At 61.1% G+C, this 15556-nt stretch overlaps 1 protein-coding gene across 1 annotated transcript in view; it reads left to right on the forward strand.

Moving 5' to 3' along the window:
* LTBP4 (latent transforming growth factor beta binding protein 4) overlaps positions 1 to 15556 on the forward strand; it is a 36131-nt gene that overhangs the window by 1376 nt on the left and 19199 nt on the right. The window contains 9 exon segments of the mRNA XM_069882284.1: positions 1672 to 1823; positions 1826 to 1883; positions 4543 to 4793; positions 7113 to 7215; positions 7313 to 7375; positions 8667 to 8789; positions 11472 to 11636; positions 12233 to 12379; positions 13474 to 13611. Of these exon segments, the coding sequence (XP_069738385.1) occupies positions 1672 to 1823; positions 1826 to 1883; positions 4543 to 4793; positions 7113 to 7215; positions 7313 to 7375; positions 8667 to 8789; positions 11472 to 11636; positions 12233 to 12379; positions 13474 to 13611 (1200 nt within the window).

Here is a 15556-nt window from a genome sequence, read left to right on the forward strand (position 1 = left end):
TCCCACCCACGCAGCCCATGAGCTCATCCCATCCCGGCTGGAAAGGGCCGGGAAGCCGGAGCCGTAAACACTGGGGCCCCCACCAAGCTTGGCACCCGCCCGGCTCCTTGGGGCCCTGCCCGGCTCCTCGGCTCCCACCCCGGCGCCTGGGGCCCTTCCCAGCTCCATGGGTCCCATCCAGATGTTCAGGTCCCATCCCAGCTCCGTGGGGCCCCATCGGGACCCCTGGGTCCCATCCCAGCTCTGTGGGTCTCATCAAGACCCCTGGGTCCCATTCCAGCTCTGTGGGTCTCATCAAGACCCCTGGGTCCCATCCCAGCTCCATGGGTCCCACCCAGATGTTCAGGTCCCATCCCAGCTCCATGGGTCCCACCCAGATGTTCAGGTCCCATCCCAGCTCCCTAGGTGCCACCTAGATGTTCAAGTCCTATCCCAGCTCCGTGGGTCCCATCAAGATCCATGGGTCCCATCCCAGCTCCATGGGTCCCACCCAGATGTTCAGGTCCCATCCCAGCTCCATGGGTCCCACCCAGATGTTCAGGTCCCATCCCAGCTCCCTAGGTGCCACCTAGATGTTCAAGTCCTATCCCAGCTCCGTGGGTCCCATCAAGATCCATGGGTCCCATCCCAGCTCCATGGGTCCCATCAAGACCCCTGGGTCCCATCCCAGCTCTGTGGGTCCCACCCAGATGTTCAGGTCCCATCCCAGCTCCCTAGGTGCCACCTAGATGTTTAAGTCCCATCCCAGCTCCGTGGGTCCCATCAGGACCCCTGGGTCCCATCCCAGCTCCGTGGGTCCCATCAGGACCCCTGGGTCCCATCCCAGCTCCATGGGTCCCATCAGGACCCCTGGGTCCCATCCCAGCTCCATGGGTCCCATCCCAGCTCCATGGGTCCCATCAGGACCCCTGGGTCCCATCCCAGCTCCATGGGTCCCATCCCAGCTCCATGGGTCCCATCAAGACCACTGGGTTCCATCCAGATGTTCAGGTCCCATCCCAGCTCCCTGGGTCCCATCCCAGCTCCCTAGGTGCCACCTAGATGTTCAGGTCCCATCCCAGCTCCATGGGTCCCATCAAGACCCCTGGGTTCCATCCAGATGTTCGGGTCCCATCCCAGCTCCCTGGGTCCCAGTTCCCATTCCCAGTGCCAGATCCTGCCCTTTACCCCCCCCAGTTGAGCCCCTTCCCCCCCAGTTTAACCCCCTTCCCCCCCAGTTTAACCCCCTTCCCCCCCAGTTGAGCCCCTTCCCCCCCAGTTGAGCCCCTTCCCCCCCAGTTTAACCCCCTTCCCCCCCAGTTGAGCCCCTTCCCCCCCAGTTGAGCCCCTTCCCCCCCAGTTTAACCCCCTTCCCCCCCCAGTTGAGCCCCTTCCCCCCCCAGTTGAGCCCCCTTCCCCCCCAGTTTAGCCCCTTCCCCCCCCAGTTTAGCCCCTTCCCCCCCCAGTTTAGCCCCTTCCCCCCCCAGTTTAGCCCCTTCTCCCCCAGTTTAGCCCCTTCCCCCCCCAGTTGAGCCCCTTCTCCCCCAGTTTAGCCCTCTTCCCCCCCCAGTTTAGTCCCTGCTCCCCCAGTTTAGCCCTCTTCCCCCCCCAGTTTAGCCCCTTCCCCCCCAGTTTAGCCCCTTCCCCCCCACTTTAGCCCCTTCCCCCCCAGTTTAACCCTTTCCCCCCCAGTGGTGTGCCCGCTGCTGTGCCGCAACGGGGGGCTCTGCCTGCGCCGCGACGCCTGCGTTTGCCCCCCCCAATTCACCGGAAAGTTCTGTCACCTCCCCGGCAACGGCACCCGGGGAGGAGCTGGGGGGGGGCCCCAAAACCCGGGGGCCCCCAGGAGCTCACGCAGTCCGTCTTCACCCTGCCGCTCGCCAACCACCGCGAGGAGGAGGACGGTGAGGAGCCCAGTGCCCCCAGTTCCCATTCCCAGTGCCCCCAGTTCCCCCTTCCCAGTGCTCCCAGTTCCCATTCCCAGCACTAACGTCCCATTCCCAGCACTAACGTCCCCTTCCCAGTGCCCCCAGTTCCCCTTCCCAGTGCCCCCAGTTCCCATTCCCAGCACTAACGTCCCATTCCCAGTGCCCCCAGTTCCCATTCCCAGCACTAACGTCCCATTCCCAGCACTAACGTCCCATTCCCAGTGCCCCCAGTTCCCAATCCCAGCACTAACGTCCCATTCCCAGTGCCCCCAGTTCCCATTCCCAGCACTAACGTCCCATTCCCAGTGCCCCCAGTTCCCCTTCCCAGCACTAACGTCCCATTCCCAGCACTAACGTCCCATTCCCAGTGCCCCCAGTTCCCAATCCCAGCACTAACGTCCCATTCCCAGTGCCCCCAGTTCCCATTCCCAGCACTAACGTCCCATTCCCAGCACTAACGTCCCATTCCCAGTGCCCCCAGTTCCCAATCCCAGCACTAACGTCCCATTCCCAGTGCCCCCAGTTCCCAATCCCAGCACTAACGTCCCATTCCCAGTGCCCCCAGTTCCCATTCCCAGCACTAACGTCCCATTCCCAGTGCCCCCAGTTCCCCTTCCCAGCACTAACGTCCCATTCCCAGTGCCCCCAGTTCCCATTCCCAGCACTAACGTCCCATTCCCAGTGCTCCCAGTTCCCAATCCCAGCACTAACGTCCCATTCCCAGTGCCCCCAGTTCCCATTCCCAGCACTAACGTCCCATTCCCAGCACTAACGTCCCATTCCCAGTGCCCCCAGTTCCCAATCCCAGCACTAACGTCCCATTCCCAGTGCCCCCAGTTCCCATTCCCAGCACTAACGTCCCATTCCCAGTGCTCCCAGTTCCCCTTCCCAGCACTAACGTCCCATTCCCAGTGCCCCCAGTTCCCATTCCCAGCACTAACGCCCCATTCCCAGTGCCCCCAGTTCCCCTTCCCAGCACTAACGTCCCATTCCCAGTGCCCCCAGTTCCCCTTCCCAGCACTAACGTCCCATTCCCAGTGCCCCCAGTTCCCCTTCCCAGCACTAACGTCCCATTCCCAGTGCTCCCAGTTCCCCTTCCCAGCACTAACGTCCCATTCCCAGTGCCCCCAGTTCCCATTCCCAGCACTAACGCCCCATTCCCAGTGCCCCCAGTTCCCATTCCCAGCACTAACGTCCCATTCCCAGTGCCCCCAGTTCCCATTCCCAGCACTAATGTCCCATTCCCAGCACTAACGCCCCATTCCCAGTGCTCCCAGTTCCCAATCCCAGCACTAACATCCCATTCCCAGCACTAACATCCCATTCCCAGTGCCCCCAGTTCCCCTTCCCAGCACTAACGTCCCATTCCCAGTGCCCCCAGTTCCCATTCCCAGCACTAACGTCCCATTCCCAGTGCCCCCAGTTCCCATTCCCAGCACTAACGTCCCATTCCCAGTGCCCCCAGTTCCCCTTCCCAGCACTAACGTCCCATTCCCAGTGCCCCCAGTTCCCATTCCCAGCACTAACGTCCCATTCCCAGTGCCCCCAGTTCCCCTTCCCAGCACTAACGTCCCCTTCCCAGTGCCCCCAGTTCCCCTTCCCAGCACTAACGTCCCATTCCCAGTGCCCCCAGTTCCCATTCCCAGTATCCCATATCCCCTTCTGCCCCCACCAGCTCCCATAGACACCCCAGCACCCACAGAACCCCCCCATAGACCCCCCCCAGCTCCCATAGACCCCCCCCAGCACCCATAGAACCCCCCATAGACCCCCATAGACCCGCCCAGCCCCCATAGACCCCCCAGCACCCATAGAACCCCCCCATAGACCCCCCCAGCTCCCCATAGACCCCCCCAGCACCCATAGAACCCCCCATAGACCCCCTCTTTGCACCCATAGACCCCCCCAGCCCCCATAGACCCCCCCCAGCACCCACAGAACCCCCCCATAGACCCCCCCAGCCCCCATAGACCCCCCAGCACCCATAGAACCCCCCATAGACCCCCCCCAGCCCCCATAGACCCCCCCAGCACCCATAGACCCCCCCAGCACCCATTGAACCCCCACATAGACCCCCCCAGCACCCATAGAAGCCCCCCCAGCACCCATAGAACCCCCCCATAGACCCCTCCCAGCCCCCATAGACCCCCCCCAGCTCCCCATAGACCCCCCCAGCACCCATAGAACCCCCTCATAGACCCCCCCAGCACCCATAGAACCCCCACATAGACCCCCCCAGCACCCATAGAACCCCCCCATAGAAGCCCCCCCAGCACCCATAGAACCCCCCCAGCACCCATAGACCCCCCCAGCACCCATTGAACCCCCACATAGACCCCCCCCAGCACCCATAGACCCCCCCAGCACCCATTGAACCCCCACATAGACCCCCCCAGCACCCATAGACCCCTCCAGCACCCACTGAACCCCCACATAGACCCCCCCCAGCACCCATAGAAGCCCCCCCAGCACCCATAGACGCCCCCAGCTCCCATAGACCCACCCAGCACCCATAGAACCCCCACATAGACCCCCCCCAGCACCCATAGACCCCCCACATAGACCCCCCGCAGCACCCATAGAACCCCCCCATAGCCCCCCCCAGCCCCCATAGCCCCCCCCTTTGCCCCCCCAGGGGTCCAGTCCCTGGTGAGCGTCCACGTCGCCCACCCCCCCGAAGCCTCCATCCTCATCCACCAAGTGGAGCGGGTGCGGGGGGGGGACGACGAGGCCGAGGACCCCCCCGCCCCGACCCCCCCGGCACCCAAAGGAGCCCCCCCGGCCCCCCGAGGGTACCGGGTGCTGGCCCAGAGCAGCCCCCGAGTGCCCCCCCAAGATGAAAACTCGGGGTACGGATATTGCTTCCGGCACCTACGGGGGGGCGAGGTGAGACCCCCACCCGGGGGGGGGGGGGGGAATGCTGGGAGGGGGGTCTATGGGGGCAAAGGGGGGGTCTATCGGTCCTGGGAGGGGGGGGTTGGGTGCTGAGAGGGGTCTGGGGGGGCCCTTGGGGGGGTTTGGGGTGCAGGGGAGGTCTTGGGGGGGCTCCAGGTGGGGATTTGAGGCTCTGGGATGGGGATTTGGGGTGTGGGGGGGCATTTGGGGTGCAGGGGAGGACTTGGGGGGCTCCGGGGGGTGTAATTTGGGGCTCCAGGTGGGGATTTGAGGCTCCAGGTGGGGATTTGAGGCTCTGGGATGGGGATTTGGGGTGCAGGGGGGGACTGGGGGGGGCTCCAGGGGTGTGATTTGAGGCTCCAGGTGGGGATTTGAGGCTCCAGGTGAGGATTTGAGACTCTGGGATGGGGATTTGGGGTGCGGGGGGGGGATTTGGGGTGCAGGGGAGGACTTGGGGGGGCTCCAGGTGGGGATTTGGGGTGCAGGGGGGGGATTTGGGGTGCAGGGGAGGACTTGGGGGGGCTCCGGGGGGTGTAATTTGAGGCTCCAGGTGGGGATTTGGGGTGCAGGGGAGGACTTGGGGGGGCTCCAGGGGGTGTAATTTGAGGCTCCAGGTGGGGATTTGAGGCTCCAGGTGGGGATTTGAGACTCTGGGATGGGGATTTGGGGTGCAGGGGGGGAATTTGGGGTGCAGGGGGGGCATTTGGGGTGCAAGGGAGGACTTGGGGGGGCTCCAGGGGGTGTAATTTGAGGCTCCAGGTGGGGATTTGAGACTCTGGGATGGGGATTTGGGGTGCGGGGGGGGGATTTGGGGTGCAGGGGAGGTCTTGGGGGGGCTCCAGGTGGGGATTTGAGGCTCTGGGATGGGGATTTGGGGTGCGGGGGGGGATTTGGGGTGCAGGGGAGGTCTTGGGGGGGCTCCAGGTGGGGATTTGAGGCTCTGGGATGGGGATTTGGGGTGCAAGGGGGGGGATTTGGGGTGCAGGGGAGGACTGGGGGGGGCTCCAGGTGGGGATTTGAGGCTCTGGGATGGGCATTTGGGGTGCAGGGGAGGACTTGGGGGGGCTCTGGGGGGTGTAATTTGAGGCTCCAGGTGAGGATTTGAGACTCTGGGATGGGGATTTGGGGTGCTGGGGGGGATTTGGGGTGCAGGGGGGGGATTTGGGGTGCAGGGGAGGACTTGGGGGGGCTCCGGGGGGTGTAATTTGAGGCTCCAGGTGGGGATTTGAGGCTCCAGGTGAGGATTTGAGACTCTGGGATGGGGATTTGGGGTGCAGGGGGGGACTGGGGGGGGCTCCAGGGGTGTGATTTGAGGCTCCAGGTGGGGATTTGAGGCTCCAGGTGAGGATTTGAGACTCTGGGATGGGGATTTGGGGTGCGGGGGGGGGATTTGGGGTGCAGGGGAGGACTTGGGGGGGCTCCAGGTGGGGATTTGGGGTGCAGGGGGGGGATTTGGGGTGCAGGGGAGGACTTGGGGGGGCTCCGGGGGGTGTAATTTGAGGCTCCAGGTGGGGATTTGGGGTGCAGGGGAGGACTTGGGGGGGCTCCAGGGGGTGTAATTTGAGGCTCCAGGTGGGGATTTGAGGCTCCAGGTGGGGATTTGAGACTCTGGGATGGGGATTTGGGGTGCAGGGGGGGAATTTGGGGTGCAGGGGGGGCATTTGGGGTGCAAGGGAGGACTTGGGGGGGCTCCAGGGGGTGTAATTTGAGGCTCCAGGTGGGGATTTGAGACTCTGGGATGGGGATTTGGGGTGCGGGGGGGGGATTTGGGGTGCAGGGGAGGTCTTGGGGGGGCTCCAGGTGGGGATTTGAGGCTCTGGGATGGGGATTTGGGGTGCGGGGGGGGATTTGGGGTGCAGGGGAGGTCTTGGGGGGGCTCCAGGTGGGGATTTGAGGCTCTGGGATGGGGATTTGGGGTGCAAGGGGGGGGATTTGGGGTGCAGGGGAGGACTGGGGGGGGCTCCAGGTGGGGATTTGAGGCTCTGGGATGGGCATTTGGGGTGCAGGGGAGGACTTGGGGGGGCTCTGGGGGGTGTAATTTGAGGCTCCAGGTGAGGATTTGAGACTCTGGGATGGGGATTTGGGGTGCTGGGGGGGATTTGGGGTGCAGGGGGGGGATTTGGGGTGCAGGGGAGGACTTGGGGGGGCTCCGGGGGGTGTAATTTGAGGCTCCAGGTGGGGATTTGAGGCTCCAGGTGAGGATTTGAGACTCTGGGATGGGGATTTGGGGTGCGGGGGGGGGATTTGGGGTGCAGGGGGGGCGTTTTGGGGTGCAGGGGGGGGTCTTTAACCCTTTCCCCCCCCCCTCAGTGCAGCTCCCCCCTCCCCGGTCTCCGCACTCGAGCCGTTTGCTGCCGTGGGGCCGGCGTGGCCTGGGGGGTCCGCGAGTGCCACCCCTGTACTGGGCACCCCAGTAAGAACCTGGGGGGGAACTGGGAGGGAGGGGGGGGCGCTAAATAAGGGGGAGACCCTCATTTCTCACCCCCCCCCCCCCAAACCCCTTTTTCAAGGTCTGGAGCAGCGCGAGACGTCGTGTCCTCAGGGATTCCAGCACCTCAATGGGTCCTGTGTGGGTCAGTGAGGGGGGGGACACAATTTGGGGGGGGTCTATGGGGCTCTGGGGGTCTATGGGGGGGTATATTGGGGTCTGGGGGGGCTTCTGGGGGTCTATGGGGGTCAGAGGGGGGTATATTGGGGTCTGGGGGGGCTTCTGGGGGTCTATGGGGGTCAGAGGGGGAGGTATAGTGGGGTCTGGGGGGGTCAGAGGGGGATCTCATGGGGGACGATGGCGTCTGGGGGGGGCTCATGGGGGTCAGAGGGGGGTATATTGGGGTCTGGGGGGGCTTCTGGGGGTCTATGGGGGTCAGAGGGGGGTATATTGGGGTCTGGGGGGGTCAGAGGGGGGTCTCGTGGGGGTCGATGGGGTCTGGGGGGGGCTCATGGGGGTCAGAGGGGGGTATATTGGGGTCTGGGGGGCTTCTGGGGGTCTATGGGGGTCAGAGGGGGGTATATTGGGGTCTGGGGGGGTTCGGGGGGGGTCAGAGGGTGGGCTCATGGGGGTCTGGGGGGCTCATGGGGGTCGGGGGGGGTCTATGGGGTGGGCTCGTGGGGGTCTTTGGGGGGTCAGAGGGGGTCTGTGGGGCTCATGGGGGTCTATGGAGGGTATATTGGGGTCTGGGGGGGTTCTGTGGGGGTCTAGGGGGGCTTGGGGGGGTCTATGGGGGGGCTCATGGGGGTCTTTGGGGGGTCAGAGGGGGTCTGTGGGGCTCATGGGGGTCTATGGAGGGTATATTGGGCTCGGGGGGGTCTGGGGGGGTCTATGGGGGGGCTCATGGGGGTCTAGGGGGCTCCTGGGGGTCTATGGGGGGTATATTGGGGTCTGGGGGGGTTCTGTGGGGGTCTAGGGGGGCTTGGGGGGGTCTATGGGGGGTCTATGGGGGTCGGAGGGGCTCACGGAGGTCTGGGGGGGTCTATGGGGGGGCTCATGGGGGTCTCTGGGGGGTCAGAGGGGGTCTGTGGGGCTCATGGGGGTCTATGGGGGGGTATATTGGGGTCTGGGGGGGTCAGAGGGGGGGTCATGGGAGTCTAGGGGGCTCATGGGGGTCGATGGGGGGTATATTGGGGTCTGGGGGGGGTGGGGGGGCTCATGGGGGTCTAGGGGGGTCACTGGGGGGTCTATGGGGGTCGGAGGGGCTCACGGAGGTCTGGGGGGGTCTAGGGGGGGGCTCATGGGGGTCTAGGGGGGTCAGAGGGGGGGTTCTATGGGGTTCATGGGGGTCAGAGGGAGGTCTGTGGGGCTCATGGGGGTCTATGGGGGTTCCTGGGGGTCAGAGGGGGGGTCTGACCCCCTCCGTGCCCCCCCAGACGTGGACGAGTGCCAGGAGGGGGGTCTGTGCCAGCACGGAACCTGCCGGAACACGCGCGGCAGCTTCGCCTGCGTCTGCCCCCCCGGCTTCCTCCTCGACTCGTCCCGCGCCAGCTGCATCTGTGAGGGGGGCCGGGTGGGGCTGGGAGTGCATCCGATGAGGAATGGGAGTGGGATTGGGATTGGATCCGATGGGGAATGGGACTGGGATTGGGATTGGATCCGATGAGGAATGGGAGTGGGATTGGGATTGGATCCCATTAGGAATGGGATTGGGATTGGAGAAGGACAGGATGGGATTGGGATTGGATCCGATGAGGAATGGGATTGGGATTGGAGAAGGACAGGATGGGATTGGGATTGGATCAGATTAGGATTGGATCCCATTAGGGATGGGATTGGGATTGGAGAAGGACAGGATGGGATTGGGATTGGATCCAATGAGGAATGGGATTGGAACCAATTAGGGATGGGAGTGGGATTGGATCCCATTAGGGATGGGATTGGGATTGGATCCGATGAGGAATGGGATTGGGATTGGATCGGATTAGGATTGGGAGTGGGATTGTATCCAATTAGGAATGGGATTGGGATTGGATCAGATTAGGATTGGGAGTGGGATTGGATCCAATTAGGAATGGGAGCAGATTGGGATAAGGACAGGAGGGGATTGGTTGGAAGAGATGATGATGGGATTGCTTGGATGAGAAGATGATGAGGTTGCTTGGAGAAGAAGATGAGGAGGCTGTTGGATGAGACGATGAGGAGGTTGTTGGATGAGACGATGAGGAGGTTGTTGGATGAGACGATGAGGAGGTTGTTGGATGAGACGATGAGGAGGTTGTTGGATGAGGAGATGAGGGGGTTGTTGGATGAGGAGATGAGGTTGTTGGGTGAGACGATGAGGAGGCTGTTGGATGAGACGATGAGGAGGTTGTTGGATGAGACGATGAGGAGGTTGTTGGATGAGGAGATGAGGGGGTTGTTGGATGAGACAATGAGGAGGTTGTTGGATGAGGAGATGAGGAGGTTGTTGGATGAGACGATGAGGAGGTTGTTGGATGAGGAGATGAGGAGGTTGTTGGATGAGACGATGAGGAGGTTGTTGGGTGAGACGATGAGGAGGTTGTTGGGTGAGACGATGAGGAGGTTGTTGGATGAGGAGATGAGGAGGCTGTTGGGTGAGACGATGAGGAGGCTGTTGGATGAGGAGATGAGGAGGTTGTTGGATGAGGAGATGAGGAGGCTGTTGGATGAGGAGATGAGGAGGCTGTTGGATGAGGAGATGAGGAGGCTGTTGGATGAGACGATGAGGAGGTTGTTGGATGAGGAGATGAGGAGGTTGTTGGATGAGGAGATGAGGAGGTTGTTGGATGAGACGATGAGGAGGTTGTTGGATGAGACGATGAGGAGGTTGTTGGATGAGACGATGAGGAGGTTGTTGGATGAGGAGATGAGGAGGCTGTTGGATGAGGAGATGAGGAGGCTGTTGGATGAGGAGATGAGGAGGCTGTTGGATGAGGAGATGAGGAGGCTGTTGGATGAGGAGATGAGGAGGCTGTTGGATGAGGAGATGAGGAGGCTGTTGGATGAGACGATGAGGAGGCTGTTGGATGAGACGATGAGGAGGTTGTTGGATGAGGAGATGAGGAGGTTGTTGGATGAGGAGATGAGGAGGTTGTTGGATGAGACGATGAGGAGGTTGTTGGATGAGGAGATGAGGAGGTTGTTGGATGAGGAGATGAGGAGGCTGTTGGATGAGACGATGAGGAGGCTGTTGGATGAGGAGATGAGGAGGCTGTTGGATGAGGAGATGAGGAGGCTGTTGGATGAGGAGATGAGGAGGCTGTTGGATGAGGAGATGAGGAGGCTGTTGGATGAGGAGATGAGGAGGCTGTTGGATGAGGAGATGAGGAGGCTGTTGGATGAGGAGATGAGGAGGCTGTTGGATGAGACGATGAGGAGGCTGTTGGATGAGACGATGAGGAGGTTGTTGGATGAGGAGATGAGGAGGTTGTTGGATGAGGAGATGAGGAGGCTGTTGGATGAGACGATGAGGAGGCTGTTGGATGAGGAGATGAGGAGGCTGTTGGATGAGACGATGAGGAGGTTGTTGGATGAGGAGATGAGGAGGCTGTTGGATGAGGAGATGAGGAGGCTGTTGGATGAGACGATGAGGAGGTTGTTGGATGAGGAGATGAGGAGGTTGTTGGATGAGACGATGAGGAGGTTGTTGGATGAGACGATGAGGAGGTTGTTGGATGAGACGATGAGGAGGTTGTTGGGTGAGACGATGAGGAGGTTGTTGGATGAGGAGATGAGGAGGCTGTTGGATGAGGAGATGAGGAGGTTGTTGGATGAGGAGATGAGGAGGTTGTTGGATGAGGAGATGAGGAGGTTGTTGGATGAGACGATGAGGAGGTTGTTGGATGAGACGATGAGGAGGTTGTTGGATGAGGAGATGAGGAGGCTGTTGGATGAGGAGATGAGGAGGCTGTTGGATGAGGAGATGAGGAGGCTGTTGGATGAGGAGATGAGGAGGTTGTTGGATGAGATGAGGAGGTTGTTGGATGAGACGATGAGGAGGTTGTTGGATGAGGAGATGAGGAGGCTGTTGGATGAGGAGATGAGGAGGTTGGTTGGATGAGGAGATGAGGAGGTTGCTTGGAGAAGAAGATGAGGAGGTTGGATGGATCCAGGATGGGTTTCATTGGATGGGATGAGCTTGGATGAGCTTGGGCTGGGCTGGGCTGGGGAGGAACGTCCCTCACGTCGTGTCCCTCACCCCGCGTCCCCCTCCCCAGCCCACCAGGTCCTCTCCGAGGCGCGCGGGCCCTGCTACCGGGTCCTGCGGGAAGGACGCTGCTCCCTCCCCACCCTGAGGAACATCACCCGCCAGATCTGCTGCTGCAGCCGCGTCGGCAAAGCCTGGGGGGACGCCTGCACCCGCTGCCCCCCCTTCGGCTCTGGTGGGACCCCAAAACTCCTCCTTGAGCTGCTGGGACCCCAAAACTCCTCCTTGAGCTGCTGGGACCCCAAAACTCTTCCTTGAGCTGCTGGGACCCCAACCCACACCCAACATCTCCCCCAGCATCCCACGTCCATCAAGATGCTCCATGGGAGATGCTGGGGGGCAGCTTTTGGGGTGCTATGGGGCAGATTTGGGGGTGTCACCTCTTCTCATCCCCCCCCAGCTCCCCAAACTGGGACAACTGGGTCTCCTCCCAGTATCCCCAGTCCCTAGGGATGCTCCAAGGATGCTCCATGGGGGTTATTGGGGGGCAGATTTAGGGGGCTGGGGGGCAGATTTGGGGGCTGGGGGGCAGCTTTTGGGGTGCTATGGGGCAGATTTGGGGGTGTCACCTCTTCTCACCCCCTCAGGACCCCAAACTGGGATGACTGGGTCCCCTCCCAGTATCCCCAGTCCCCAGGGATGCTCCAAGGATGCTCCATAGGGGATGCTGGGGGGCAGATTGGAGGGGTCTGGGGGCAGATTTGGGGGGGCTGAGGGGCGGATTTGGGGGTGACCCCCCCTTTTTTGCGCCCCCCCCCCCCCCGATTTCAGAGGGGTTCAAGGAGATCTGCCCCGCCGGCCCTGGGTATCATTATTCCGCTTCCGACCTTCGCTTCAACACCCGATACCTGGGGCAGGATCCGGCCCGCGTCCCCCTCGGACGCCCCCCAAGTGGCACCAGCGCCCCCCCCGCCACCCGTGAGCACCCCAAAACCCTCTGGGAACCCCCCGACCCCCCCCTTCTGCACCCCAAAGCCCTCTGGGGACCCCCTGATCCCCCACCCGAAACCTCCTGGGGACCCCTTGACCCCCCCCCAGAACCTCCTGGGGACCCCGTGACCCCCCCTCTGCACCCCAAAACCCTCTGGGGACCCCTTAACCCCCCCCAAACCTCCTGGGGACCCCTTGACACCCCACCTGCACCCCAAAACCTCCTGGGAACCCCTTGACCCCCCCTTGGGGACCCTCTGACACCCCCCTGCACCCCAAAACCCTCTGGGAACCCCTTGACCCCGCATGGGGACCCTCTGACCTCCCCCCCCTGCACCCCAAAACCCTCTAGGGACCCCTTGACCCCCACCAAAACCTCCTGGGGACCCCTTGAACCCCCCCTTGGGACCCTCTTACCTCCCTCCCCGCACCCCAAAACCTCCTGGGGACCCCTTGACCCCCCATGGGGACCCTCTGACCTCCCCCCCCCGCACCCCAAAACCCTCTGGGAACCCCTTGACACCCCATGGGGACCCTCTGACCTCCCTCCCTGCACCCCAAAACGCTCTAGGGACCCCTTGACCCCCACCAAAACCTCCTGGGAACCCCTTGAACCCCCCCTTGGGACCCTCTTACCTCCCTCCCCGCACCCCAAAACCTCCTGGGAACCCCTTGACACCCACTTGGGACCCTCTGACCTCCCCCCCCCGCACCCCAAAACCTCCTGGGGACCCCTTGACACCCCCCATACACCCCAAAACCTCCTGGGAACCCCTTGATACCCCCTTGGGACCCTCTGACCTCCCCACCTCTGCACCCCAAAACCCTCTGGGAACCCCTTGACACCCCCTTGGGACCCTCTGACCTCCACCCCTGCACCCCAAAACGCTCTAGGGACCCCTTGACCCCCACCAAAACCTCCTGGGGACCCCTTGACCCCCCATGGGGACTCTCTGACCTCCCCCCTTGCACCCCAAAACCCTCTGGGAACCCCTTGCCCCCCCATGGGGACCCCTTGCCCCCCCCCCCAATATTTTGGGGGGGTCCCTCTCACCCCTCTGTCCCCCCTCCCTCCCCTCCAGCCCCCTGGCAGCAGCCGCCTGGGCCCCCCCAAGTGGCCCCGTGGCCCCCGCTGTCCCCCCCGCGGCCCCCGCCGGCCCCCGAGGTCATCGTGGTGGCCCGAGCCACCGCGCAGCCGCCCCCCACGCCGGGGGACGCAGGTGAGGGGGGGGCTGCACGGGGGGGCACGTGGGTGAGGGACACGCGTGTGCGCGTGGAGGCTGCGTGTGTCCGCGTGGAGGCTCCATACGTGCGTATGGAGGTTCCATACATGCATGTGGAGGTTCCATATGTGCATATGGAGGTTCCATACATGCATATGGAGGTTCCATACATGCATGTGGAGGTTCCATACATGCATATGGAGGTTCCATACATGCATGTGGAGGTTCCATACGTGCCTTTGGAGGTTCCATACGTGCATATGGAGGTTCCATACATGCATGTGGAGGTTGCGTGTGTGCATATGGAGGTTCCATACGTGCGTGTGGAGGCTCCATACATGCATATGGAGGTTCCATACATGCATATGGAGGTTGCGTGTGTGCATATGGAGATTCCGTATGTGCGTGTGGAGGTTTCATACATGCATGTGGAGGTTCTATACGTGCGTATGGAGATTCCATACATGCGTGTGGAGGTTCCGTACATGTATATGGAGGTTCCATACGTGCGTATGGAGGTTCCATACATGCATATGGAGGTTGCGTGTGTGCATATGGAGGTTTCATACATGCATGTGGAGGTTCTATACATGCGTATGGAGGTTCCATACATGTATATGGAGGTTTCATACATGCATATGAAGGTTGCGTGTGTGCATATGGAGGTTCCATACATGCGTATGGAGGTTCCATACATGCGTGTGGAGGTTCCATACATGCATAGGGAGGTTTCTTATGTGCGTATGGAGGTTCCATACGTGTGTGTGGAGGTTTCATACGTGCATGTGGAGGTTCCATACATGTGTATGGAGGTTCCATACGTGCGTGTGGAGGTTCCATACATGTATATGGAGGTTTCATACATGCATGTGGAGGTTCTGTACATGCATGTGGAGGTTCCATACATGTATATGGAGGTTCCATACATGCATATGGAGGTTGCGTGTGTGCATATGGAGATTCCGTATGTGCGTGTGGAGGTTTCATACATGCATGTGGAGGTTCTATACGTGCGTATGGAGGTTCCATACATGCGTGTGGAGGTTCCATACATGCATATGGAGGCTCCATACGTGCGTGTGGAGGCTCCATACATGTATATGGAGGTTCCATACACGCATATGGAGGTTGCGTGTGTGCATATGGAGATTCCGTACGTGCGTGTGGAGGTTTCATACATGCATGTGGAGGTTCTATACGTGCGTATGGAGGTTCCGTACATGCATATGGAGGTTCCGTACATGCATATGGAGGCTCCATACGTGCATGTGGAGGTTCCATACATGCGTGTGGAGGTTCCATACGTGCCTTTGGAGGTTCCATATGTGCATATGGAGGTTGTGTGTGTGCGTGTGGAGGTTCCATGCATGTATATGGAGGTTCCATACATGCATGTGGAGGTTGCGTGTGTACATATGGAGGTTTCATTCATGCGTGTGGTGGTTCCATACGTGCATGTGGAGGTTCCATACATGCATGTGGAGGTTGCGTGTGTACATATGGAGGTTCCATACATGCATGTGGAGGTTCCATTCATACATGTGGAGGTTCTATACGTGCGTGTGGAGGTTTCATACATGCCTGTGGAGGTTCTATACGTGTGTATGGAGGTTCCATACATGTATATGGAGGTTCCATACATGCATATGGAGGTTCCGTGTGTGCATGTGGAGGTTCCGTATGTGCGTGTGGGGGTTCCATGCGTGCATGTGGGGGTTCCATACATGTATATGGAGGTTCCATACGTGCATGTGGAGGTTCCATTCATGCATGTGGAATTTCCGTACATGCATGTGGAGGTTCCATACGTGTGTGTGGAGGTTCCATACGTGTGTGTGGAGGTTCCATATGTGCGTGTGGAGGTTCCATACATGCGTGTGGAAGTTCCATACGTGCGTGTGGAGGTTCCATGTATGTGTGTGGAGGTTCCGTACATGCATGT

The sequence above is a fragment of the Phaenicophaeus curvirostris genome, unplaced genomic scaffold (assembly GCF_032191515.1).
Source record: "Phaenicophaeus curvirostris isolate KB17595 unplaced genomic scaffold, BPBGC_Pcur_1.0 scaffold_93, whole genome shotgun sequence".
In the NCBI taxonomy this organism is placed as follows: Eukaryota; Metazoa; Chordata; class Aves; order Cuculiformes; family Cuculidae; genus Phaenicophaeus; species Phaenicophaeus curvirostris.